The 24,703-nt window shown below is 42.8% G+C and overlaps 1 protein-coding gene and 1 long non-coding RNA gene across 5 annotated transcripts in view; both read right to left on the reverse strand.

Annotated features, from left to right (window-relative positions):
* Window positions 1–24,418, reverse strand: part of si:dkey-191g9.5 (rap1 GTPase-GDP dissociation stimulator 1-B) — a 28,542-nt gene extending 4,124 nt beyond the window's left edge. For 2 of the 4 annotated variants that reach the window (XR_013101450.1, XM_076891949.1), the window contains exons 1-13: window positions 24,217–24,418; window positions 19,212–19,316; window positions 17,177–17,299; window positions 16,472–16,597; window positions 14,935–15,063; window positions 13,381–13,506; window positions 12,664–12,807; window positions 9,841–9,972; window positions 6,712–6,846; window positions 6,426–6,551; window positions 5,658–5,797; window positions 5,402–5,528; window positions 1,461–1,548 (exon numbers count right to left, since the gene is read on the reverse strand). Coding sequence is in view for 2 of the 4 variants with exons in the window: in XM_076891949.1 (XP_076748064.1) it covers window positions 1,461–1,548; window positions 5,402–5,528; window positions 5,658–5,797; window positions 6,426–6,551; window positions 6,712–6,846; window positions 9,841–9,972; window positions 12,664–12,807; window positions 13,381–13,506; window positions 14,935–15,063; window positions 16,472–16,597; window positions 17,177–17,299; window positions 19,212–19,316; window positions 24,217–24,229 (1,514 nt within the window). In the remaining 2 variants the exon portion in view is untranslated. Of the gene's footprint in view, window positions 1–1,419; window positions 1,549–5,401; window positions 5,529–5,657; window positions 5,798–6,425; window positions 6,552–6,711; window positions 6,847–9,840; window positions 9,973–12,663; window positions 12,808–13,380; window positions 13,507–14,934; window positions 15,064–16,471; window positions 16,598–17,176; window positions 17,300–19,211; window positions 19,317–24,216 lie in introns of all 4 variants that reach the window. The other 2 variants (XR_001168037.3, XM_012924956.3) reach the window with 2 other exon arrangements.
* On the reverse strand, window positions 11,293–12,655 carry LOC143421838 (uncharacterized). Its single transcript, XR_013101451.1, has 2 exons — window positions 11,615–12,655; window positions 11,293–11,511 (listed from the first exon to the last, which is right to left on the reverse strand). It is a non-coding gene; the product is annotated as an uncharacterized LOC143421838 (long non-coding RNA).
* Window positions 24,419–24,703: the final 285 nt, after the last annotated feature.

The following is a 24,703-nucleotide window of genomic DNA, read 5'->3' on the forward strand; positions in this document are numbered from 1 at the left end:
GAAAAGTAAGAGGTTGATTGAAACAGATCAAATTATGCAGATGCACTGTAGCATATTCTCTGATCATCATTGGGTGTACAGTAGACTTTGTGTTCTTTAGAGCTTGGTTTGAATACATTACACACCTGAGTCACCTGTGACACGCTCAAACCTGGCTCCCTAAGAATCAGCCATTTTTCTACAATAATGCTGCCGTTCTATGAAAAAGTCTTTGAAATAGCTGAGGATGCATGAAAATTCTGCTTTTTAAATTCTCTTTATTTTTTCCACCATTTAAGTACACGAGGTAGCTACACAAACATTCAGGGCTGAGAAACACATTTAGGCTGTGCAACCAAGACAACTTTGCACCAAATTGGCACCAATGTAAACACACTACTACTACTGGAAATTCAGAAAACCAAATATCTAATAACCATTTTGAATGGCCTTCGTGTCCTGTTACTATTAACATCGCTATCTGAAACACAGAGCTGAGTGACACTTGTGACGTTGTCATGGTCCCCGGGGTTGAAGGGTGTCGTCTTCATTAGGACTTCATGGTCTATTTTCTAGTCTTGTTATTTAAGTCTTCTGTTAAATTAATCACGACTTTGTGTTTATAATTACTTTCTCTTTGTCTTCAACTACATTTCCTCTCTGGTTACACTGTCTCAGTCTCCCCTTGTCCATTGTTGTCCCACATAGCTTTATATCTCCTAGCTCTGGTTTCCTGTGCTTCCTGGGTGAATGCTGCTCAGTGTCTCCTGAGCAGCGGTTGAGCAGTAACACAAGTAACGTGTTACTGTAATCCAATTACTTTTTTCACGTAATGAGTGAAGTAAAGAATCAGTATTGTAAAAAAGTAATTATATTCCTGTTACTTTCTCGTAAGCACGCTGCGTTACTAAACCGTGATTGTGTTTGTGAGAGCGTCTCATGACAGTGGCGAGCGTGCGGCGTCTGTGGCAGCAACAGACGTGTGCAGATCAACAATGGATAACATGGAGTGATGGAGAGAGTACGACCGTGCAGCGTTTACAGCGTGGACGTACTGACATAATTTTGATTCTGTAAAATGTGACAAAAACATCAGCGTCCGCCGTTCACTCTGCGTGAAAAATTAAACTTCAAATCTGAGCGAGCAGCACCCGCCGCGCTCCTGCTAAACAGCTGAACGTAGATTTAAGAGCAACAGGACTCAGTGCTGCTGAATCTTGGATTTTGTTTTCTTCGGGCCTCCATATTTCATACTTCCTGTAACCTGCCTGTGGGGATTTAATCTCTGTGACACTGAGCTGTAAGCTAAAAGGTGCACACGAGGTTTGCTTGCTGCATTTTTGTGGCTCCTTTGACACTGACATCACAGCTTTATCATTCTACATCCACTGGACAGAATTACTGCAATTTCTATGTGTTGCTTTAAAATCAGACACATACTGGAGTTAGCCAGGCTGCAAATGAGACCTAAAGCACTGAACTTGACCTCGACCGCTCCCACAGGATCCTCCAACATCTTCTTCAGCATGGGTAACAGGTCTGCCTCCCCAAATGGATCCTTCATAGACTCTGCATTGTTTACAGACATGCAAAAATAGGTAAACATATATTCTTTGATGGACATCATCTCTGTTCAGTATTGACATCAAACATCTTGTGTTTTGCTAAATTGCAACAGGTCATTATTGTGTTGTATTGTGTGCTGATCTGTGGAACCAGCGCTCAGTGGCACCTCTCTCTCTAAGGGGGAGCCAGGATCCCTCCCGGGCTTCTAGACTTCTGATTGGCCAACATTTCACACAGTCAGGATCTGGCATGAGCGTTTGACTTTGGTTTTAGCGTTTACACGTGGATGGAGATGTTTTTTCAAAACTGCACGTGTGGACAGGATTTAAAAAAATTTAAAACTGAAAATCTCCATTTTCAGAAATACCCCCGTGTACGTGGCCTAAGCTGAGTTGGTTGAGCGTGACTAATAACTGCATCATAAGGAGATAGTTAACATGGAGAGGAGTCTTTTTCCACTTACATTCAGATTTTCTCTTTGGTGGCGGATATGATCACTGATCCAGCGGGAAGAATTTGTAACTTGGACTAATCTGAATTTTAACATGATGCAGAATTGGTGAGCATACATTATTCAACCAATTCATTAAGTCACTGATATCTGAAAAGGTAGTTGTTGATGCAGTAAGGTCAGAGAGCAGAAAACTGAGCTGCTGAGTGCTCATTAAAGATGCAAGGTGTAATCGTTTTTCTCTGGGAAGACAACACTGGACGCACAACGGTGTCAAACATTATGCATTTGTGATCAGACGTGTACAAAGTGCTTATAGAGAAGCCAAAAGTAAAACCTGTGTCCAGTGTGTGGCCACCACATGTTGCACTAAATTAAACGCCTTTGCAATGTTAAGAAATTCTGTGGTAGTGCAGTTAGAGGCACCATGAATATGTAAAGTCAGCTACCAAGATGCTTTTACCAAAATGAACAATAACAGATAAAAGAATTCATTTAAGAAATTATTGCAGGATTTGGGAGTTGATAGATTACAATATACAACAAGCTGTTTAAATAGTTCCGGGCGTTTGAGGAATGATGTGAAATTGTCCACATAGGCAATGTTTTCATTCCTGCAGCACCCTTGAACCAAATGTGCAGGTGGTCAACAGCTGAAGAGCAGTCAGAGTAATATCCTTCACACAGGCCCCAGGAGAGCAAACGGTACGGCCACCGAGCATCGCCAAGTGTTGAGCCATAGACGTGGGTAGACTCGGCCTTGAGGAGGTGGTCGATGATGAGCAGGGGCATGACCGCATGTGAGCGCCAAGATGCAGCTGTGGCAGCAGCGACAATAGTAGTAGTACCTGGCAGAGGAAAACGGCCTGCGTGGCAGGTCTGTGGCGCCACTGCAGGGAGGCTGACACACTGGAGCTGCAGCAGCTCGTCACGCCTCCTCTGCATTCAAGTCTGTACTGGGTAGTTGTTGTTGTGTATGTGTGGCTGGCAGCTGAAAAGCTGCAGCCGAGTGCAAAAGAAACAACAACTGAGAATAAAGAACAGTGTTTAAAAGTGTAGTGGTCAGGTCCGCCATGCGTCTGCTACAGCCTGGAGGAGAGAGACGGCTAGGCGTCTGTGCTGGAGCCAGGCAGCCTGGAGGAGTGTTGAAGTGGCGAGAAAGTCCGGGGGTGACACAGCTGCGACAGCCAATCCAGTGCTGAGCAGGCCATGAGAAGGAGGAGCATGTTGAGGAATGAAATTGGACCAGCATCCCTGTTGGGCAGCCATCCCATCTTCATTGTCCAAACGGTCCCCATTATCGTTGGGCTGAGCGAGGGGCATCCAGTAGCCACGGATGCTAAAGCATCATCCTGCTCTGGAGCAGACGGCCCCACAGAAGACTGAGTATGGTGGGAGACCACAGACAGCCGAGGCTTGAGGACAGAAAAAACTGACAGACAGGCTAAAAACAAAGTCAGCCTTGGTAGAAGACAAACCAAGTCGGGAGCCTTCATGGTGTGTTGATTAGCAGTGGTTGCACCGTTAACCTTGTAAAGGATGTCAAGCAGAAATTACAGTTTCAACAGCAAAAAACTTTAGAAGCCAGCAAAATATGGTTTGAAAAACAGCACAGAGGCACTAATCATAGCAGCACAGGAACAAGCCCTGAGCACTAGATCCACAGAGGCTGGGGTCTATCACACCAGGCAAGACCCCAGTGTAAAGGTGCCCCTGTGACAATCCAGCACATAACAGCAGGGTGCAAGATGCTAGCAGGCAGGGCATACATGGAACGCCATAACCATCGTGTACAGAAACATCTGTGCTGAATATGGCCTGGAGATCCTCAGGTCACACTGGGAGACGCCCCCTGGTTTTGAATACCAAGCTAAGATACTGTGGGATGTCCAGGTACAGACGGACAAACTGGGTGAGTGGCTCCAACAAATCCCAAGAATGAGTTCCGAGACCCTGTCCAGAGGAATCCTCAGTCCTGGGAATCTGGTGGAGGACCTGTGTGCGTGTAACATACAACCTGCTGGTTATGGTAAAATATTTTTAAATCCCGGGTGGGTGTGCATGGGCTGGTAGTGTTTTGACGTTTCAATCATGAGGTCATTCTATGTACAACATATTTACGTGAGCCCAAACTACTGTGATACTCTACACGTCACTCACTTCCACAGACACCAAATTACAACGTGTTGTGAACACTAACAGACAGTGTTGGGGAGTAACAGAATACATGTTAAGTATTTAAAATACAAAATATTACTGTTACAGTTACTGTTTAAAAGGTGGTATTTAGAATACAGTTACTTTGTTGAAATAAATGGATTCCACGGCGGTACTTTCCTGTTTCAGGACTGTTTGGGTTTTGTTTGTTCTGTTGTTCCAGGCGGCAGCGTTATGGTTGCCATGGTTACAGGGTGACACACACGCTCTCTGCGTCTGTGTGTTTCCTGGGTGAGACAGCGCCTTTTTGTTGTTGTTGTTGTGCTAAGCTAATAGGCCAAATGCTACAGGCATCACCCTAAAGCATGCAGCCTGATGGGCCGTGTAGTCCGTGCTGCAGGCAGAATGGACCGCCATACCGTTATGTGTCTGTGAGCGAGGGAGGGAGAAAAAGGTACGAGCTGTCACCGAGCAGAAACGGGAGCTGGAAGCATGTAAATATAATAACAACCACTGCAGCCAAGAAGAGAGCCTGACGAGCCCAGCTGTGAGTAAGCTGTTAAGACTCGACTGTACGCCGTGTTCCTGTTTTCCTCTGAAACAATAAGCAGCCTTTCAACGCCTCTCTCTGTCTCAAACTTGACCCAGACAACAAAGTAAAGCTAGTTTTCAGCTACGAACCCGACGTATTAGCCAGCCATTAGCCTTTACTACGGTTCGGAGCCGCGGACCTTCAGTAACAGTAATAAATCACAGCAATCGTACATTCACGTTGTTGTAAACAGCATGATAATATATTAAGTAATCCAAAGTATTCAGAATACGTTACTGTCATTGAGTAACGTAACGGAATACGTTACAGAATACATTTTGGGGCATGTAATCTGTAATCTGTAGTGGAATACATTTTAAAAGTAACCTTCCCAACACTGCTAATGGAGTGCCAGGCTCTTCCTTTGATACACCAAATAATTCAAAGTCACTTCCAGACGAGACCAAACTAGTGTCTGATAGTTTGTACTTTTTAACCAAAGCCAGTGTTGGAACGTTCCCAAATATATTCCAGAGTAATTGCTCATTCCTACCTGGAGAACCCTTCGTAGTAACACTTTGGATCCTTCTAGGATTTAGAAGCGCTGCAGAGCTTCTTGGGCCATCAGAAATCTCAGGCCCAACTTGAGAGATCTCACTAGAACTACACTCTGACATGTCTGATAAATTCAGCCGAAGAACTTGAAATTGCTTTACCAATGTCAATGGCACTTGCAATTGCCAGGGCAACCAGGGCTTCATTCTGCATGATGACATGTTCACTTGATGCCATAGAAATAAGATGCCGAATTCCATTGGCTCTGGCTACCTCACGGACAACTTCCTGTTAAAGAGAGAGAATCAGCCGATCATAAGATAATAAGTGAACATCCGACAAAGCGAGTTCGATAACCAACACAAACAAATTAGAACTTAAGCAGAGAAACATTCCCAGTAGAAGAATCTGACTCACAGAGTTCTGACTATGTCTGATGAGAGCAGCCAGCAGGCGACTGGCTTCTCCTCTGACTCCTGCATGATCCTTGGCTTCGCACCACTCCATGATCCGATCGAGTAGGTCAGCATCTCTCCCCAGCACTAACGCAGCTTCCTCTGACACACAGTGCAGCACAGGGTAGAAGACGTTTGTTTTGACAACGGTTAATAAAGACTGCCAGCTGTACATGGGGGAAAAGATGTACTGTGTATTACATTAATCGGAGTGAAGCATGAACTTTTGGTGGGTCTCCTCATGTGAAATGTAATTTTGATCCTCGCACAACATTTCTGTTGAATTAACGTCAGGTGTTTGACTTGGCGAGGTGCTTTTCCTTTGTTGTTCAGCGTTGTGTTGACGATGGCCTCGTTGATACCTTCAAATTTTCGGCCTGGATGGAAGTTTCCATACTTTCATTTCATATTTTCATTTAATTTCTTTAAACGGGCTTTCTGTTTCAGACGTGTGAAAATCTGGTAACGACTACAGAATGTGTCCCATACAGAAACCCAGAGCACTCATTATCCCAATCCCCTTCAGACCTTACACCACATGGACAGGTGTTTCACTGGATCTGCTGATACATTAGCCCCATAGTTTATTTTTGCAGGAAAGCAGTGTGTTTGTATGCTGTTTGGTGCCCAACGGTCAATAAGAGGTCTTCTACCAAAGGGAAGAATCAAAGTTATCACATGTCATCAAAACTAAACAATTGTTGCTTCCAAACTGAAGCATTTTGCTCACCGTGTCCGTCCACCATCATACGCAGAGTGCCCAGCAGTTTGAACTGAACTGGGGGCATGTCCGAGCGCAGCAGCGTCTTTATTCTGTCAGTCACCCCGTCCTCCAGCATTCGCACTTTGTTGGTGGCTGGGAACACACACGTCATATTATCGACTTTCTCAGCGTTTCACTTTTACTTTATCAATTCACATTGATTTTAAGGACAAAACACATTCAGGATCATTTTAGGTTATGAAATGTACTTGAACTTGTTTCTTTTGATTGCTTAGGCAGTGGAAGCCTGTACCCGGAATGGCAAGGTTTCTGAGTGCGCTTAGTCCAGCATGTTGAACAGATACGTCTCCTTCATCTACGTGCTGCTCCAACAATGTCAGGATGTGAGGAACCACTCCGAGGTCCAGCATCTTCACACAGTTACTGTCTGACAGAAAAACAACAGTCCTCAAAACCCAACTACTTAAAAACAAACAAACATTAACATGAAGGTCATTTGGGGCTTTTCTCTCTACTGTGTAAAGCAAGAATTGGTGCACAAGTTTTAATTTTGTTATTATTTTTTATTAATTATACACACAGTCTCAAATACATGACTCGTGCAGTAGAATAACTGACTAACTGCTAGTTTGTCTGTGCCAGCAGGACTTGTGTTAGGTTTAATGTATGTGCTGTAGGTTGCCATTTAGAAAGCTAGAATGCTTCTGTTTGCTATCGAGGTAACCCACGCACATGACTACGTGCACGACATTGATAAGGGCAACAAGCAGCCTTGAGAAGAACAGATTCTACCAACAACAACCTGGCAGAGCTGCACTCCCATCATATAACCACACATTGTATAACCATGCTTGCACAGCACAATCACACTTTGTAACCAGTTATAGTAATTTCTCATAGGTAATACAGCAACATGCTTTATGAATGTTCATGTGTGTAAGCAATAAAAACAACCTGCAGGGGGAAAGCAAGTTGAAGTGGGTTGGAGACAACTGCTTCCCCCTCGCGAGTGAAAACCTGAGCTCTGTGTGACCTCGTCCCTGAGTGAGCTGTTTATCCAGCAGTATGAGGGGTAAAACTCTGACAACTTGTGTGACAGTACTCACTGGGCAGACCAATACACAAGCTACTGGACCAGAGTGAAGATCTATGAAGAACTGCAGATTTACACAACCTGGGAAGTTCTCCTGGGGCCATTTCTGTACAACTACAGATTTCTGAATCACCACTTCAAACAATTTATTCTGATATGTCCCCACTTTGTCCATGTCTGAGACCCACACTGTCCACAATGATGCAATTTTTACATTGTCTGGGGGGGGGCTGACAAAGAAAGAAACCCAACCTTGCTCCACAACCGACACCTTCAACCGTGACTGAAAGTTGCTGCTGCCCTCATGGATGAGCCAAATGCCTTCTGGAGAAAAGGTTTATGGTCAGAAGACACAAAGATTGAGCTAAAATGTTAAGAGGCATGCTTGGAGGAGTAACGGCGAGCCTTTCAAACTGGATGTGGGCCTGAAAAAGACTGAAGTCTACCTTATCTCTCATCACATCTGAGAGTGGGTAAAAAAGTAAGAACTATTTGTATTAATGTGGATTTAATACTCAGATTTTTACCTTTATGGTTTCACAAAGGGTTAAAAAGAGGATGCACAAAATTAATATGATTTACTTTTTGCAAACGCGCATAAAGAAACTCTGTTACAGCACTTTGCATCACTGTAAACATAAAACCTTTCACCCACTCTCAGATGTAATGAGAGGTAAGCTGGGGGCACTTCAATCCCACCTTTCTTCACGGTTTGGAAAGCTCAGCTTTACTCCTCCACACATAACTCTTATCATTTCTGCACAGCAGTAGTGTAAATTAGCCTTTATACACGTAGTGTTTTGCCCATTTTAAAGAAACAGATCTTTGGGCAGCTTTCCAAGCCACTGATTTAAACCTCGTCCTCTTCCAAAAGCGCTGCCGCAGCAGGTATGGCTGGTAGGAGTGGCTCTGCAAAGCTACTCGGGTCTTGCTTTTTTTCCCTGGAGGCTAGAGGCAGTTAGAACAGCGTCCTCACTCACCGGCTCCATCCAAGCTCTGCACTGCCTGCTGGGTAATGCTCATAGGATCAGAGACTGGACTTTTTAAACAGAGCGCTGATCCAGACTTCCTGTAGTGGGGTGCTGGTTCCACAGATCAACAAAACCTAAGAACACCGTACCAGCAATCCACCATGGTGCTGGCAGCGTTATGGTCTTGGGCTGTTTTGCTGCCAGTGGTAGTGGTACAAGCTGGATGGAATAATGAAGAAAGAGGACTACCTCCAATTCTGTAACTTCATCTCAGATCAGCAGCAAGACAGAAAGTTGGACACAGCCGGGTGTTCCAAAGGGACAATGATCCCAAACACATAACACGACTGGATTAGGAAAAGATAAAGCAGGCTAACAGCCCCAAACTCAGACTTGTTGAAAATTTGTGGAATACATTTCAAATCTGGATTCATCCAAGGAAACCAACCAATTTGAGTAAACTATCAATTCTGCCAAGACGATTGGTCAAATATCCATCCAGCATTATGCCAGAAGCTTGTCGATGGCTACCAAAAGCATCTGGCCGAGGTACAATATGTAAAGGGACATAAAACCGAATATTAGGGTATAATTGAGTATTTTAGTATACTTTGACTCCACGTGGATTAGAAAAAATTCAAAGTAAATTCCAACTTGTGCAGCCAATTGTTGTTTTTGGGGTGATTCGAGATGTGCGCTCTACAACAGCGGTCCCCAACTCCCGGGACAGAGACTGGAGCTGTGTGGTTCTGGGCCGCGAGAGCTGGGGCTCAGGTGTGAGATTGGTGGTTTCCCTGGGTCTTTTCCCGTGTGTTATAAATACATTTTCTTTCTTTTGGTACCGGTACTGGTTTTATTTTGTTGCATTTATTTGCGACACCTTAAAAGCTGGTTTGTGAAAATATTGTCGGACATAAACCGGTCTGTGGCGCACAAAAGGTTGGGGACCGCTGCTGTACGAGCATTTCACCCCAGAAAAACATCACGTGATAACACTAAATACCACTGAACACAAAAAACAGTATGTTAAAGAAACTGTTAATGAATGAGAATGACTATATCGTGTTTTGATCTGTTTAAAACATCAGATTTAAAAAAACGTCCATTTCGAATTTAATGTATAAACTGTAAACTGTCTGGACAGATAGTCTGATGGAACCTTTCTGCTGAGGAAGTAGAAGAAAGTGGGTTTTTGAGATGTTTCACCCGGAAAAAAATGGGTGAAAACCAAGAAAAATAAATCTTAAGTTATCTTAAAAAAAGTTTAGAGAGCTGTAAAGAGTGGAACTGTCTCTCCAGACTCAGTCAAAAACAGTCAAAAAGACCATGTAGTGTGTTCTTTTGACAAACATCTCACCATTCCTGGCGAAGTTGGCGATGGCCAGCGCTCCCGATAGCTGCAGTTGGGTGTTGGAGCTCTGGAGCCATGACAGAACATCCTGGTACACCAGACCTGATCCTTCACCAAAACACTTCTGCATGGACTCATCTGACACACAAACAGTCTTTTGAAAATAACTGAAAAAGCAACGTGATTTAGATTCACATGCAGCAGTGACATTAGGTAAATCAATACACTAGTGCACCAACACCAGAGATTACATATTCGATTGGTCACAACACATTCAGTGACAAGTGCAGTGCGTTTCTTTTATTTACTAATTTTTGTTTTGTAACTCGACACAATGAACGTATTTACTGGACAATCAGAGAGAAAAATGCATCTTTCCCTGACGGTTATTAGTCCTCGTCACCAGTGATTCAAGTGTGCCTGTAATCAGTTTTAGCCAGATGATCAGACATATGTTCTACCTCCGTGCTCTTTGAGTGAAACAAAATCCAATTTTGGCACTCCCCGTTTTTTACTATTAAATGAGCCACTAAATACTTGCTAAATGTAGCTGTTTCTGAACCAATCATAGATGTTTCTTGTATAAATGCTGCATCTGCCCAATGTGATTTGAGATAAAGCAAACATCTCTTAAGCTTAATGGAATTATTAGCACCCCTGCTATGCCATGAAATTACTCTGTCCCTATATTATTAATACAGGATAATATATGTTCATATGGTATCCTTTCTTTTGTGCTTCCACTCTTTAACATACCTCTGACTTTTGCCCAGGAACAAACGTTTTCAGAAGTAACCACAAAATACCAAAATACCCCTCCCCTTGAGTAAACAACCTGTCAAACCCACCAACAAACAACACACCCCTCACTGTGATGAAATCCAGTGCTATGTGGTCATCAAACCTCATCTACAAGAACGGAGTCACAGCATGGCAGGGAAGGTCAGCGTGAGCCAAATATTCTTTGTCTGCAACTTTCTACGTGCTTTAATAATCTCACATTCTTTTTCCATGCCCTGCACCTCTGTTTTATGTTTCTCCTTCACTGCATCATCACTCGCTCACATTCCAGGAATGTCTGGAATATTCCAACGATAGTGTGGCAGTGGTGTGGTCTTTGGCTCAAGGGGCAGCGGCAGGGAGGGTGATGGAGCAGGTGGAGATGTGGTTCTAGTGAGGTCTCCTTCCCTTTTTAGTGACCTGAGACAGCAGTGAGGAGTCAGCTGCAAAGACGTCGGTGCCAAACGAAAGAAAAGTGTCTGGATCATTTACAGAGAGGTCTCAGCTGATGATCATTATCCAGAATAGGCAGAGTTAGGTCTATATATATATATTTGGACACTGACACAAGTTTGTTTTTTCCCTGTGTACCTAAACATATTCATGTTGTGAAGACTCTCAGCTTTTATTTGAAGGTATCAGCCTTTAAATTGGATGAACTCTTTAGAATTTCAGCTCTTTAACATTTGCCACTCTGGCAAATGACCAAAAACAATGGGACACTTGAGTCAAAGCCTATTTCAATGCCATGTGTGGACATTTCCTTTGTTGTTTCATTATCAACTAAGCAGGTTTGGAGTTGACTTGAGGTGGTGCTTGCATTTGGAAGATTTTGCTACGAACAGACAACATGCAGTTAGAGGAGCTCTCCATGCAGGTGACACAAGCCTCCTTAAACTGCGAAAACAGAAAACAAACACCTGAGAAATTGGTACGATATTGGCAAAACCTACAGTTTGGTAGAAAGAAATCACAGGTGAACACAACGACGCAAAAACACCTGCAGGTCCAAAGAAGACAACAGTGGTGGATGATCGCAGAATCATTGTCCATGGTGACGATTCCACAAAGAAACAGCAACTGAACGTCGCTGCAGTAAAGTCCTGGAGGCGCATTCAAAAGGAGGAAAGCCGGTGATGTCCATGAGTTCAAGGCTGCAGGCTGCCACTGCCAGCAAACGGGTTTTAATCAAGCGTTAGAAACGATTTTTTTATTTTCAGCTATTTAATTTGTCCAATTACTTTTGAGCCCCTGAAATAAAGGGATTGTGTCAAAAATGCTTTTTGTTCAACTGAATTAAAGCTGAAATTCTGCACTTCAGCTACATCTGAGTCGTTTCGTTTCACTGTGATAACGTGCAGAACAACATTGAGAAAAACGTTGTCTCCGTCCAAATACTTGTGGACCTGTATGTACACCACCTGTGCTATCAGAGGTTTGATATGGTCTGTACAGTTTTGCACCTTCTACACGTTACTTCACTCTAACAATCACAGATTAAGACACTGCTGCTCTTTCTAGCTGGTCACGCCTCTTCGATGTCTTTAGCTTCTAGCCAGCTGTTCATAATGCGACGATCTGCCTCTTCCAGTCTCTCATTTCTGTCGGCAATATCTGTGTTAACTGAACTTGTGACGTTTTCACAGCACAGACGTCCTCCTGCAGTTGTTTAAGCACACTACTGAGTTGGGACAAAGTTCAACAAAAGCATTCGATGCAATACTCCAGGCTGTTAGAACTTTCAGCGTGGTCTCTGTCACCATGCTTGCATAGCTTCTGCCCTGTTTAGCAATGCCACTCTTAGATGTCATTGAAATAAAAAGAAACCTCTCAACACTAAGGGAAACTACTTACAGACAGTAGATGCCCAATGAGAGGCAAAGCCAGGGGGAACAGAGGTTTTGCTCAGGAGCTCTGCATTATGCGAGCGTCTTGGTGAGTGGATCCCAGCGCAGTGCAATTTCAGCACTTTGTCTTCCTGTTTGTCATCTGACCACTTCTTCCTTTCAAACCTACACTAAGACAATGTTGTTGCTATGCATTACGTACCCCCTAAAAGCAGGGACACCATTAGGTTGGAGGCAATCTTGATGCTGCAGAGGTCATGTGGGTCAGACCCTCCCTGCAGACTCCGAATCATCTCGGATAAAGCTTCTGGGACTCCTGACTCTGCAAACTGTAGTTTCAGAGTATCTGGTGGCACAGAACAATTCATTTCAATTTACTCATAGAGCACCGATCACAACAACAGTTGCCTCAGGACGACAACCCAACAAGTTTTACTACTGTCTCCATTAATCATGAACATATGCATGAAGAAAACTAATGTTTGGACTTTATTTTGTTACTGAGCAGCACATGTGGTAAAAGTCTTTGAGTGCTTTCATAATAGGAGACACATTTTCTTAGTTCAAGTCAAGGCAATGTATTTCACAATAAATTGAAAACAATAAGCACATGCCAAGGCTGCTCTCCATCTCCCTCAAGCTTCCTACAACCCAAACTCCAGAAAAGCTGGGGCTCTGCGTAAAAAGTAGAGGAAAACCAAATACAACGGATCTGCAAATGTCGTAGACGCATTTAAACTGACATTAAAACACAGACCACTGACTTAATATTTTAGTAGCTCATGAAACGTATTAGCTCATTGTGAATTGGATGAAAGCAGCATGTTTCAAATAAGTTGGAAGTGGAGCAACAAAAGGTTCGAAAAGTACACGGTACTAAAAAGAACGTTTCACCGATCGATTAAAAACATGCCCTTACCGCTCTCTCCCAGAGAGCCCAGTATTTCCAAAATGACATGTCGGCGTTCAGCATCAGGGGCCTGTTTCAGCTGAAATATCAGTACATCTGCAACATCCAGCTGTGCCAGCGCCTCCCTTGCAGAGTCTGCAAACACATGTGGTGTGTAATCAGCTACAGAGTTAGTGACATATCATAATCACAGCAGAACAGCTGCACAGTGAATCGTTCTTTTTTCATTTCTGAAGTATTAGCCCACCTCCCTCTGGGACACCTGGATATGTTAACTGTGTAAGCTGTAATTAGTCACCCCATTAGATCACAGTAGCTAAAAAGAACTGTGGCTAAGGAGGTAGAGCAGTTCAACAGGTCAGTGCTCTGAGCAAGATACTGAACCCTAAATCTCTCCAGGTGCATGCCATATTAATACCAATACATTTGTAACGTACAGTTTGTTGAGTAGTTCGAGTGCTAAAGCATGGCTAAACTCAAATGCTAAATGCTTTCTTCTGTTAAAAGGCTTAAAAAGATTACTCTGGCCTGATGTGGTTACCACAGTGAGTGACAAAGTATTTACTGTGTCAGCCATTTATCTCTGGCATGTTGCTCACAAAAGAAAACTCTCCCTGCTTCATGTTTAGGGTTGCAGGCAGTGTTGGGTGTAACGCGTTACTGTAATTAAGTTACTTTTCCACTGAAAGAGTAGAGTAACTGATTACTGTTCATTTTTAGGTATTTCAATTACAGTTACTTACAATGTACTTGCGTTACATGGTAAAATAATTAAACTGGCTGAATATTTCATTTCAATCATTTGTCTTCTAAACGTAGAAGTAAACTCTGCCGCTTTAACATGGCTGTAGTGCAGCTGCGCGTCATTTCACACCGGTTTGCTGCACAGTCGTTTTCTACAGCGGAAGCTGTCGGACTGAAGCGAGTGGCTGTTTTTTGAGGTGGACATATTCCCGTCTCTTCACTTTTCTGAAACGAGCAGACAAGAACATTACAGTAATATGTAAAAACTATGGGCTGCTGTTCATAGCACGAGTCATCTACTGAAGCGCCTGACACGGAGCATAGACGAACACTTCTGAGCGATCCTTGTTCATCATCCATGGATAACACCGCGGCAACTCCCGCTAGGCAGCAAAACCTGATTTTACTTCAGCAGCGCAGAAAGCGTCTGAAGGTGAGCTTAAAAACGACTGCAGGCTACACTGTGGAAGAGATGCTGCCGCTGCGTACTGCAGAGTCTCCGTCTTTATTCATTATTTAAAGAGTTTAATTTCTATCGTCTGCCACTCGAGGTTTAGAGGGATTCTAAGAAGTATTTGGTTAAATTACTTATTTAGTAATTAAGTTACTTTTCTGACACAGTAATTAGATAAGTATTTAAAATACAATATTGACTAAGTAATTAGTAATGAATTACTTTTTTAAAGTAACTTACCCAACACTGGTTGCAGGCACATTAATTAAAGGCAATGCTGTAGCTGTAAAGAACATGTGTAATCACTAAAGCACTGACGATCAAACTACATCTAACAGCACTTAATACAAATAGTAAATAATCACCCATGTCTGCCAGGTTACACAAGGCCAGCAGACAGACGTTGACCAGTGGATCGTTGTCAGGATACGCCCTCATTATGGAAACGAGTCTGGGGATTACACCACTCTGGACCAACTGGTCCTGCTGGTATGCTAGGTAAAAAAGGTAGGAGACAGAGATAAGTGTTAAGGAATAAAGTGGGAGACCTCTAGATATCCATTTTTATCATTTTGTTAAAAAATGGATCTCAGAGCTTTTTCTCAGGATGCTGACAAGTTCTAAGCGTTTAACGAGAGGCAGTTCTGTGGTACACGGACTGGTTCTTATCGAGCTCTTTTCCACTCTACCTTAGTATTCAAAGTGCTTTATACAACATTACAATATGGATGCAAATGTCTTGCTGTGAAAAGCTGGAGGAGAATGAGAAGACTACAGCAGCAGATCATATCAGCTCCTCCCAGCCACGAACAGAAGCATGGCACGCTGAAGACTGGAAACATGCAACCTGCTACAAGACTCTTTTTTGTTTTGACACAGCAACTTATGGAAGCCCGCCACTAAATAAAAACAAAACAGCTAGCATCCAGAACTCGAAATGTCGAGTTATTTTCTCAAAATTTCAAGTTACTTTTCTCAAAATGTCGAGTTAGCTCTGCCAATCAAAAATATACATGAATGAGGTCGCTTTCTTGTTACCCGGAAGCTTATGGCGCAGAGGAGCGCGCACTCAAAAACGGATCCCAACAAATTGGCGCTTTGGCGAGTACGTTTGCTGATAGTAACACCGTGTGATTCAGCTAATAACAGGGATTTCATCATTTGTGAAGCCAGGCTGAAAACACTCAGCAATCTGTGCGACTGGATGTAATACCTAGCTTAGCTGTAGCATTTGTAGCTGAGGCTTCAGCTTCTGGGTAACGAGGAAATGACGTCATTCACGTAGATTACTGATTGGCAGCGCTAACTCGAAACTTCGAGTGGCTTTTCTCAAAATTTTGAGTTAATAAATCGAAATTTTGAGTTATGGATCCTTTTTTTTTTTTTTTTTTTTAGTGGCGGAAATGGGCTTCCATAGAAACTAGTACACTAAGACAGTGTACTGGCAGGCTTACTCTACACCAGTTAACCATGCTTTGAATGCTCCAGCGCACCCTGTGTAATGTTGTTGACTGTGTGCCTGCTTTTATGGCGACAGTCTCACATATTTCAAAGCATAAGTTAGCTCCTATATAACATTTCACGCTATATCAGTCCGATTATGGCAGGATCTGGACAGTTTTGGCAGTCAGGAACAAAAATAGGCATCATGCAGTTATTTTATCTTGCATAGTGCAATAATGGATGCAAAGCAACGCTGCATCTAGGAAACCTGACACATGTTCTGAAAGCAGCTCGCATGACTGATCTGTAGTTGCCTAACATGATGTAGTTACCATGACAAGAATATCATGTAGTTTGGAATTAAGATCTGTCACTCTCTGTAGCCTTCAAAAGAAATCAGACTCATCAGCACACTGAGAACGCCCTGCTGACGGAGCCAGCAGTGTCCCACCAACTCACAGTTGTCAAAGCAGATGCGCCCGATGGCCCTGCCAGAGTTCAGCAGCATTTCTTGGTCATCGCTGTTCAGATGGGGAACCAACACCTTCACCAGGCCTGCCTCGATGCATGGCTCCCTCACTGCAGCTACAACACATGCAAGGACATTAAACCTTGTAAACGCTGGTATATTTTAAATGCTATGTTGCATATGTTACTCAACAGCTATGAAGCAACCTGGTGTTTTAGTCTCATGACGCATCACTGGAGCATAAGCATTTTTTAAAAGCATCACATTTTCAGCCACTCTGTGTGGAATTTAAGTGCATTTTTTCATATCAGAAATAATATTAAAAAAAACACAACAACCTCGTACAGATAAAACGTCAACCCAGTAAGTTGAAAGTGGCACTAAACTAAACCAGTTTGGACGTTTTCTAAAGTGGCTTCATCTGTATAATCCTACACATACTGGCTTTAGGTTACTTAAAAGGGATAAAAATGTTTCCTTATACACTGCAATATATTTTTATTTGATATTTAATAATTATTGTAATTAAAAATAAACAGTACAAGGTCCTTAACATGAGTTAAACTGGTTTTAAGGACCTTGTAGAATCCTAAAGCTCTTCAAAGAGAACATGAGACAAGACAAAATAAGGAAGCTTATACTGTACAAACTGTTTTATGAAGCACACCCAGTTTTATAGTATTCAAGTGTTCTACCTTCTCGGGCCATCTCTGCCACCACCAAAGCCACCTGGCAGCTCAGACTGCTTTTTCTCTGTAAGGCCTGAGCCAGTATGGGTAGAATACCACTTTTGGCAACGTCGATAGCAGCATCTTTCTCTGTGAATGCAAAAGTCCGTTCATTTAGAATGATAAAATTCACTGTGCAATATGTGATGTTAGTTGAAAAGTGACTCAAAAAGTTGATTCTGTTCATCTGGACGAAGCGTTTTCAGTGGGACAAATGTTTCAGCACTCAGCTGGGGGACTTCTTCAGTCTCAGCTGACTGCAGGTTTCCAACCGTAGGCTACGTCCACACTAGCCCAGATAGATTTGAAAACGCTCCGCGTCCACACTAGTGTTTTCAGTCGTTTTCACAGAGTTGTGCGTCCACACTGAAACGGCCCAAAACGCTTATGTTCCAGTCCTGCGCATGCACAAAAGCGAGTGAGAATTTGAAGAAAAGCTATCTGGAGCATGCAAACTGATATTAATCTTAAACAGGGCTGTCAAAATTGAGAGCAATCAAAACAACTGCTGTATAATGTCCTCCGCTAGCTTTAATTGGTCACTTGACTGCATCAGATGACTAAAATGTGTCATCATTTTAGAAAGTCCGCGTTTTCGAGAACGTTTTGAAAACGCTGTGGTTTTCCTTGAGGAAAACGCCGTCTCAGTGTGGACGGGAGACCAAAGCAGAGAGAAAACGATGCAGTGTGCACGTAGCCTTAGAAACGGTGCATTTGCATAATGACTGAAGCTAGCACCACTGACTAACAATGAGCCGTGAGGTCAGTTTGATGATCTTTAATATGCAAATTGTCACAACTCAATAAACATTGATCAGTGGCCATGAGTACCATTCACAGAGAGTTGGGGAAAGGCTGCAATCACAGCATTGTAAGATGGTGACAGATGTACCCTTGGCCTGACGAGGTGGCTCTTCTGTGCTGTGCCATCTGCTTTGCCAGAGGTCGTTTGGTTTCCCTGATGTATAAATCCTGGAAATCCTCCTGGCGCTTAACAGCGTACACCATGTTACTGTTTGTGCCGAGAGGACCCGATCTTCAGGGTGGACCGGTGTTTTGTGAAAATGCGTCTCAGCTGTTCCAATAGTCCTGACACATAAAGGGTCACTAAAGGTTTTCGCTTCCATCTCTCCTCGGTCGTCTGGAGCTTTCTTCAAGTGCCTTCCCAGTTGGATATTTGTCAAAACTGGGATAACCACATTCACTTAGCACATTCTTGGTATGATGTTCTTCTGCTTCCCTGGCTGCTTTGTCTGTGGGGATGGTATTCCTCTCTGATGACACCCAGTTTGTGCTCCAATGGATGATGAGAGTCAAACCTTAAATACTGATCCGTATGTGTAGGTTTATGGTACTCATTAACGTTTAAATGTCTCCCATTACTGATGGAAATCTCACAGTATAACTTAAGGCTAGCCTGCCATTTATCGACCGAGTTAATGTGATCAGTGAACTCAGCACGTCCTGAAATTTGATTTCCCCCCAGGTGTCATCCACATACCCGAACCAATGACTGGGCGGTGTGCAGGGTAGGATACCAGAGTAAAATGAGTTTGTCTCATATGCTCACCAAACAGCTGGATCTTTGCCTTCTGGAGGACTTTTGTTGCGCAGGCCCTTAACTGAAGATCTCAGTTGCAGACTTTTAGGAGTAATCCTGTTTTGGTGGCAGCTGTAGTCAGCCATCTCTCGTGCTGTTTGCTCGTACTCACGTACTAGCTTTAGGCAGTCCTTGTCAAAGTGGGTTAAAATGTCTTCATGCATGAACATTTCTCCACTCTCTGTGAATGGTACTCATGGCCACTGATCAATGTTTATGACAATTTGCATGTTAATGATCATTAAACATGGCCTAGTGGTGCTAGTTTCAGCCATTATCCAAAGGTACTGTTGATAAGGTTGGAGAAACCTGGAGTCAGCTGAGACTGAAGAAATGTTTCCCACTGAAAACGTCCAGATGAACAGAGTCAACTTCCTGGGATGTGTGTGTTATATGACTTACTCTTTTCTAGCAGCGCAGCCAGCACTGTATCCAAATGAGGCTTGAGCTCTTCTTCAATCAGCTCTGTACTCACACTAATAGCTTTTAACGCCTCACACAGAGAGTCTGCCACACACAACAAGAGTTAGCTGTTAGCTTTAGTAACACGGAAGTCAAGGTGAGCCATGCCATTTTATAGATAGCACACAACTTGAATAAGATTATGATTCTGACAACGAAGCAACTAAAAATTTGCCAACAAGATCTGGAAAATCTGTAGCACTGACAAAATAAGGAGCTGGGTTACCTTGTTACCAACACAAAATCGTAGACAGATACTGGTTAGTGGCTACCAAGCACTAAGTCCTATATGCCTAACTTGGCATTCAGGTTTAAGTGATCCTATAATTCAATTCAGTTTAATTAAATTTTATTTATACAGCGTCAAATCCCAATAACAGTCACCGCAATGTGCTTTATATTGTAAGGTAAACCCTACTATAATATAAAAAAAAAAAACCCCAACCCAACAATCATATGACCCCCTATGAGCAGCACTTTGGCGACAGTGGGAAGGAAAAACTCCCTTTTAACAGGAAGAAACCTCCAGCAGAACCAGGCTAAGGGAGGGGCGGGGCCATCTGCTGCGACCCGTTTATAACAGGACATTTGTTCGTATCTGTTGACAGGCTAAGCTTACAATTTGTTACATTTGGTTTTATAACCCACAACACAGCAAGGTGTTCATACACACACATAATAAATAGTGATCGTGTTACCTGACATGAAAAATTAAAAAACATACCAACGAATGGCTTCTGGAACCTTAAGAATGAAGTTTGACTGAAAACTTGTTTTGTTGGAGAAATGTTAGACTGAAATGAAAATGGTCCACTTACAGAGAGCTGAATTTAAAGACACAACAAAAACCAAAGTGAAAGCATGGAATTTAATTTCATTTATATAGCGCCACAACAACAGTTACCTCAACACGCTTTATATGACAACAATACAAAGAATGCAACAATCAGAAAGCCCAGCTGTTGCACGGCAGTGAGGAAAGACATGTTTTAAAACCCCTCCTTTAACAGGAAGAAACCTCCGACAGAGCGGGGATCAGGGAGGGGCTGCCATCTGCTGCACCTGGTTGGGGATGAAGGACTGATCCTTCACAACCCAGAATGATATACAGTAGATTATACAGCTCCACAGTGAGCAGAGGGTCCGCTACAGGACGTCAGGCTCTTAGGCCACACTTATGAAGTCTGTTTCTGATTGTTTGGTCAGAGACATTCACATCCAATTAGGGCTGCTCAATTATGGCAAAAATGATAATCACGATTATTTTCACTGAAATTGAGATCACGATTATTTGACGATATTTATTTAACCCTTTAAGACCTACTATAGAACCAAGTCCACCAGAGCTTATATTATTTTTTTTACATGCTGTAGTGCCATTTGTGGGAGCATTTCAAGTTGCTATACATCAATACAACTGTTATAGCCCATATTTTAATAATATGTATGCATTAAGTCCATAGTAATTACATAAATTGCAAAAAAGTGCAATAAACTACAAAAAAAATTGAAAATCGCTTTTGTTTTGTTTACATATATTTCTACTTGGAGAAATTTAAGAGGTTTATCCCTCAAAACTTTAAATACAATAAAGTTGCAAAAAATAGTTTCCCACCACAGGAAATTTATTTTGAGTGTCTTCATAGTTTTATTTTGGAGATACAGCAATTTTTATATACTGCAGGAAAAACAAAAAACAATCCTATGCTGCAAATTTGCAAAGAAAACAGCAGGTGCATCATTTCACTGTGGGAAGTGTTACGAACAGCTGATAGGAACGGCAAAGCGTGTTTCTGGAATATTATGTTTTTGTTCCTGCAAGCGCTTTTTATGCAATTTTTGCAAAGCTATATGTGGAATGAAACCGTGACCGAGGACAAGCTGATGGCATCAGATGTAAGTACAACTCCTCCGGTTTCGATTAATTGAGCAGCCCTACATCCAATGGCCTGCTGGAGGTCATTTTGTAGGACTCTGGCAGTGCTCATCCTGCTCCTTGTTGCACTGCTGACGGCTTAAAATATAAATATATAATAAAATTCAAAAATAGTGAGAAAACAGTCTGGAAAGATAAGGACTATAAACATTCAAGCTACCCTAATTAATAAAGCTTCATTATAAGCAGAAAAGACACGATGAAAAGCAGAATAATCAACTAAGCAGCAACTGAGAAAAAAGTGACAAACTGGCATTAGAGCTTTAGCCTGCGAGATTGCCGACGTCATTATCCGACAATTAAAAATGTTTTTCCTATTTTCTTCTACAAGTCTTGGCAGCGCTCTTACGGGTATTGTAGCTGATATGATGCTCCACCACATGCAGAACGTATATGAAGAAGCTGCTGGAGACCAGAGCTACTACCACTAAAAACCACACTAGAGTCCTGCCAACAACACAACTTCTTCAAGAAATCATCAGCTGAAAGTCTAACGAGGTCAGAAAGAAAAGCGTCTGGACTTCTTTCAGCTGCATGAAGACGGGACTGGGACTCTCCACCAATTGACTCTTAGAACTGAAGAAGCTTCTTGGATGAGAGGTGAAACGTCTTCAAGCAACTTAAAGAAGTCCAGAAACTTTCCAAGCTCCTTAGACTACGATGACCTGGATGACTGAGAACCTTCGCAGACATCAGCTGAAAGGTTAACAAGAACTGGGGACAAATGTTTAATTACATCAAATATCAGGAGTGAAAATCCTCCTTATTTTTAGAGTGTTTTATAGAGCTTTGTGGACTGGTGCCAGCTGAACTACCTCCAGATCAACGCCAGTAAAACCAAGGAACTGGTGGTAGACTTCCGCAGGCACAAGCATTCTCCACTGCAACCACTGAACATCCAAGGTATGGACATTGAGGCTGTGGACAGCTACAGGTACCTTGGTGTTCATCTGAACAATAGACTGGACTGGACTCATAACTCAGACGCCCTCTACAGGAAAGGGCAGAGCAGGCTGTACCTGCTGCGGAGACTCAGGTCGTTTGGAGTGGAGGGCCCACTCCTGAAGAAATTCTATGACTCTGTTGTGGCTTCTGCTATCTTTTATGGTGTGGTCTGCTGGGGCAGCAGCATCTCTGCTGGGGACAGGAAGAGACTGAACAGGGTGATCCGAAGGGCCAGCTCTGTTCTAGGATGCCCTCTGGACCCAGTGGAGGTGGTGAGTGACAGGAGAACGGCGGCTAAGCTGTCATCCCTGATGGACAACATCTCCCACCCCATGCAGCAGACTGTGACAGCACTGAGCAGCTCCTTCAGTGGGAGACTGCGGCACCCACGGTGTGGGACGGAGAGATTTCGCAGGTCTTTCCTCCCCACTGCTGTCAGACTCCATAATAAAGACTTTAACTGATATGCAATAATACTAAGTGCAATAATCCTTTCTGTCATCGTTGTATTTTTACTCAGTTGTATATAGTATTTGTATTTGTATTCTATTTTTATCTTATTGTATATTTATTTTATTTTATTCTACTGTATATAGTATATTATTTTATTCTATTCTGTACAGCTGTGTACTGTATTTATTCTTATTGTATTCTAATTTTTGCCTCATAACTTTTGCACTGTCCACTTCCTGCTGTGACAAAACAAATTTCCCACGTGTGGGACTAATAAAGGTTATCTTATCTTATCTACTATTTGCCAAATTCAGCTGAACTCCCACAACAAAATTATATTTCTCCTAATCCTGATCTTGTACAATATATAATACGACTTACATGATGCTTTTTTTCCTCTTTTACCCACCAATAAACAAAGTCTTGGTTAAACTTAAACCTATTCACTTAAACCTTTAAATAAGTATAAAGGAAACAACAGATTTTTCAGGAGCCGTCCAACACTGATGTTTCTGATGTGGTTGGATAAAGTCTGAACAGTTTACACGTGCCAGCAAAGGGCTGTGCACGCTTGCACATTTCTTCAACCAGAGGCACGGAGCATAACTCAATAACAAAGCTAAAGAGCTTCTTAAACACATACAGTCCATTTCAGTCAGACGCACACACAGAGTGCAGATGGTAATCACCTCGGCTAATCCCTATAAAGTCGATTGAAAATAGCCCGGGTGGAGGGGGCTAGGAAACGGATACACACACTTGTATGTCACGATCTAGCCCTCGTGTCCTTCTGCATGTGTAAAGACACTTATAGACTCTTCTGTGCTGAGCACTTGTTACTACAAGCCTCATTCAGCCAGTCGCACACACATTCATACAACCACTTTCTTCTATAGCGTTCATCCACACACACTCAGACGAATGAAGTGCAGGCAACTCGGCATCTTGCCCAAGGATATTTTGACATGCAGACTGCAGTAGCCAGGGAATCGATCCATCAACCTTTGGATTGGTGGACAACCAGCTGAGCAGTCAGGGCGGCACTGTGTGCATGCGTCTGTGTTAAAGCACAGGCCAACAATTTCCTAGTCAGTCTCACAATGTAATGCCAAGAAGTCCCCAGGGTGCCTATATACAAACGTGACTGCATGCATGGACACAATAACAGCAACAACTGGGAAATCCAATCCTATCAGTCCGTCCGCCACTAAATCCTGTCACTGTGATGCTCGTTGTGTTTATTCCACTGTTAGACTCCGCGGTACATTTTGGATAGTACTGGTATTATGATGGTATCTATGAGCAATGAGGACGCAAAGAAATGGTTCATGCCTCAGAGCAGCAGTCAGCAACGCCACAGACCGGAGAAGCCGCTGCACAGACGAGGCTGGTTGTTTGATTGTGTGGCTCAGCTGGTAAGTTTATGTCCATCCACTGCTGAACTGCACAGTGCTGCAATCTTACTGGCCGGTGGCACAAACAACTCACTGTTGCTGGTCTGCAGAGTGGCGCAACAGCACAGTGCACCACGCCGGCTGCAAATCGTTTTACCTTTTATACAGAGCAAGAAAGGATAGAAGCATCACACACACAGAGGATGTAGCTACTCACCAGTGTCTGTCATGGCTGCTGGCTAACTGCCTTCGCCTGCTTGCTAGCACTGAGTGCGCGTCTGTGTGCAGAGGCCGCCCTCCCTGATTCAGTCAGGTGTGTCCCGCCTCTCACTCTGCCTGCTTCCCTGTCCTTGCTCTTCCTCCACTAATCCTATTACCCAACTGTCCTTTTCGTTTGCCTCGCTTCACGCTGCCCTTCTCTGCTCCCACTGCGCATGCGTTGTCTGCTCCCATCGTGTGTTCATTCTTTCTGCCTGACAAATTCAAAGTACAGGTGGTGAAAGAAAAGCTACAAACGAACAATATAACAAGCAAATCACGGTGATATTTACATATTTGATGTTTTTAAAAATATATTTCACTGTTATATATTATTGTATGTATATTTTTATCATATAAAACAAGGGACTAGTTTAGAGACTGATGGTGTAAACATGATATCACATAGAAAAGACTGACAATATCTGCGGAGTTTTTACAAATGA

This window comes from Maylandia zebra, linkage group LG13 (assembly GCF_041146795.1).
Source record: "Maylandia zebra isolate NMK-2024a linkage group LG13, Mzebra_GT3a, whole genome shotgun sequence".
Taxonomy (NCBI): Eukaryota; Metazoa; Chordata; class Actinopteri; order Cichliformes; family Cichlidae; genus Maylandia; species Maylandia zebra.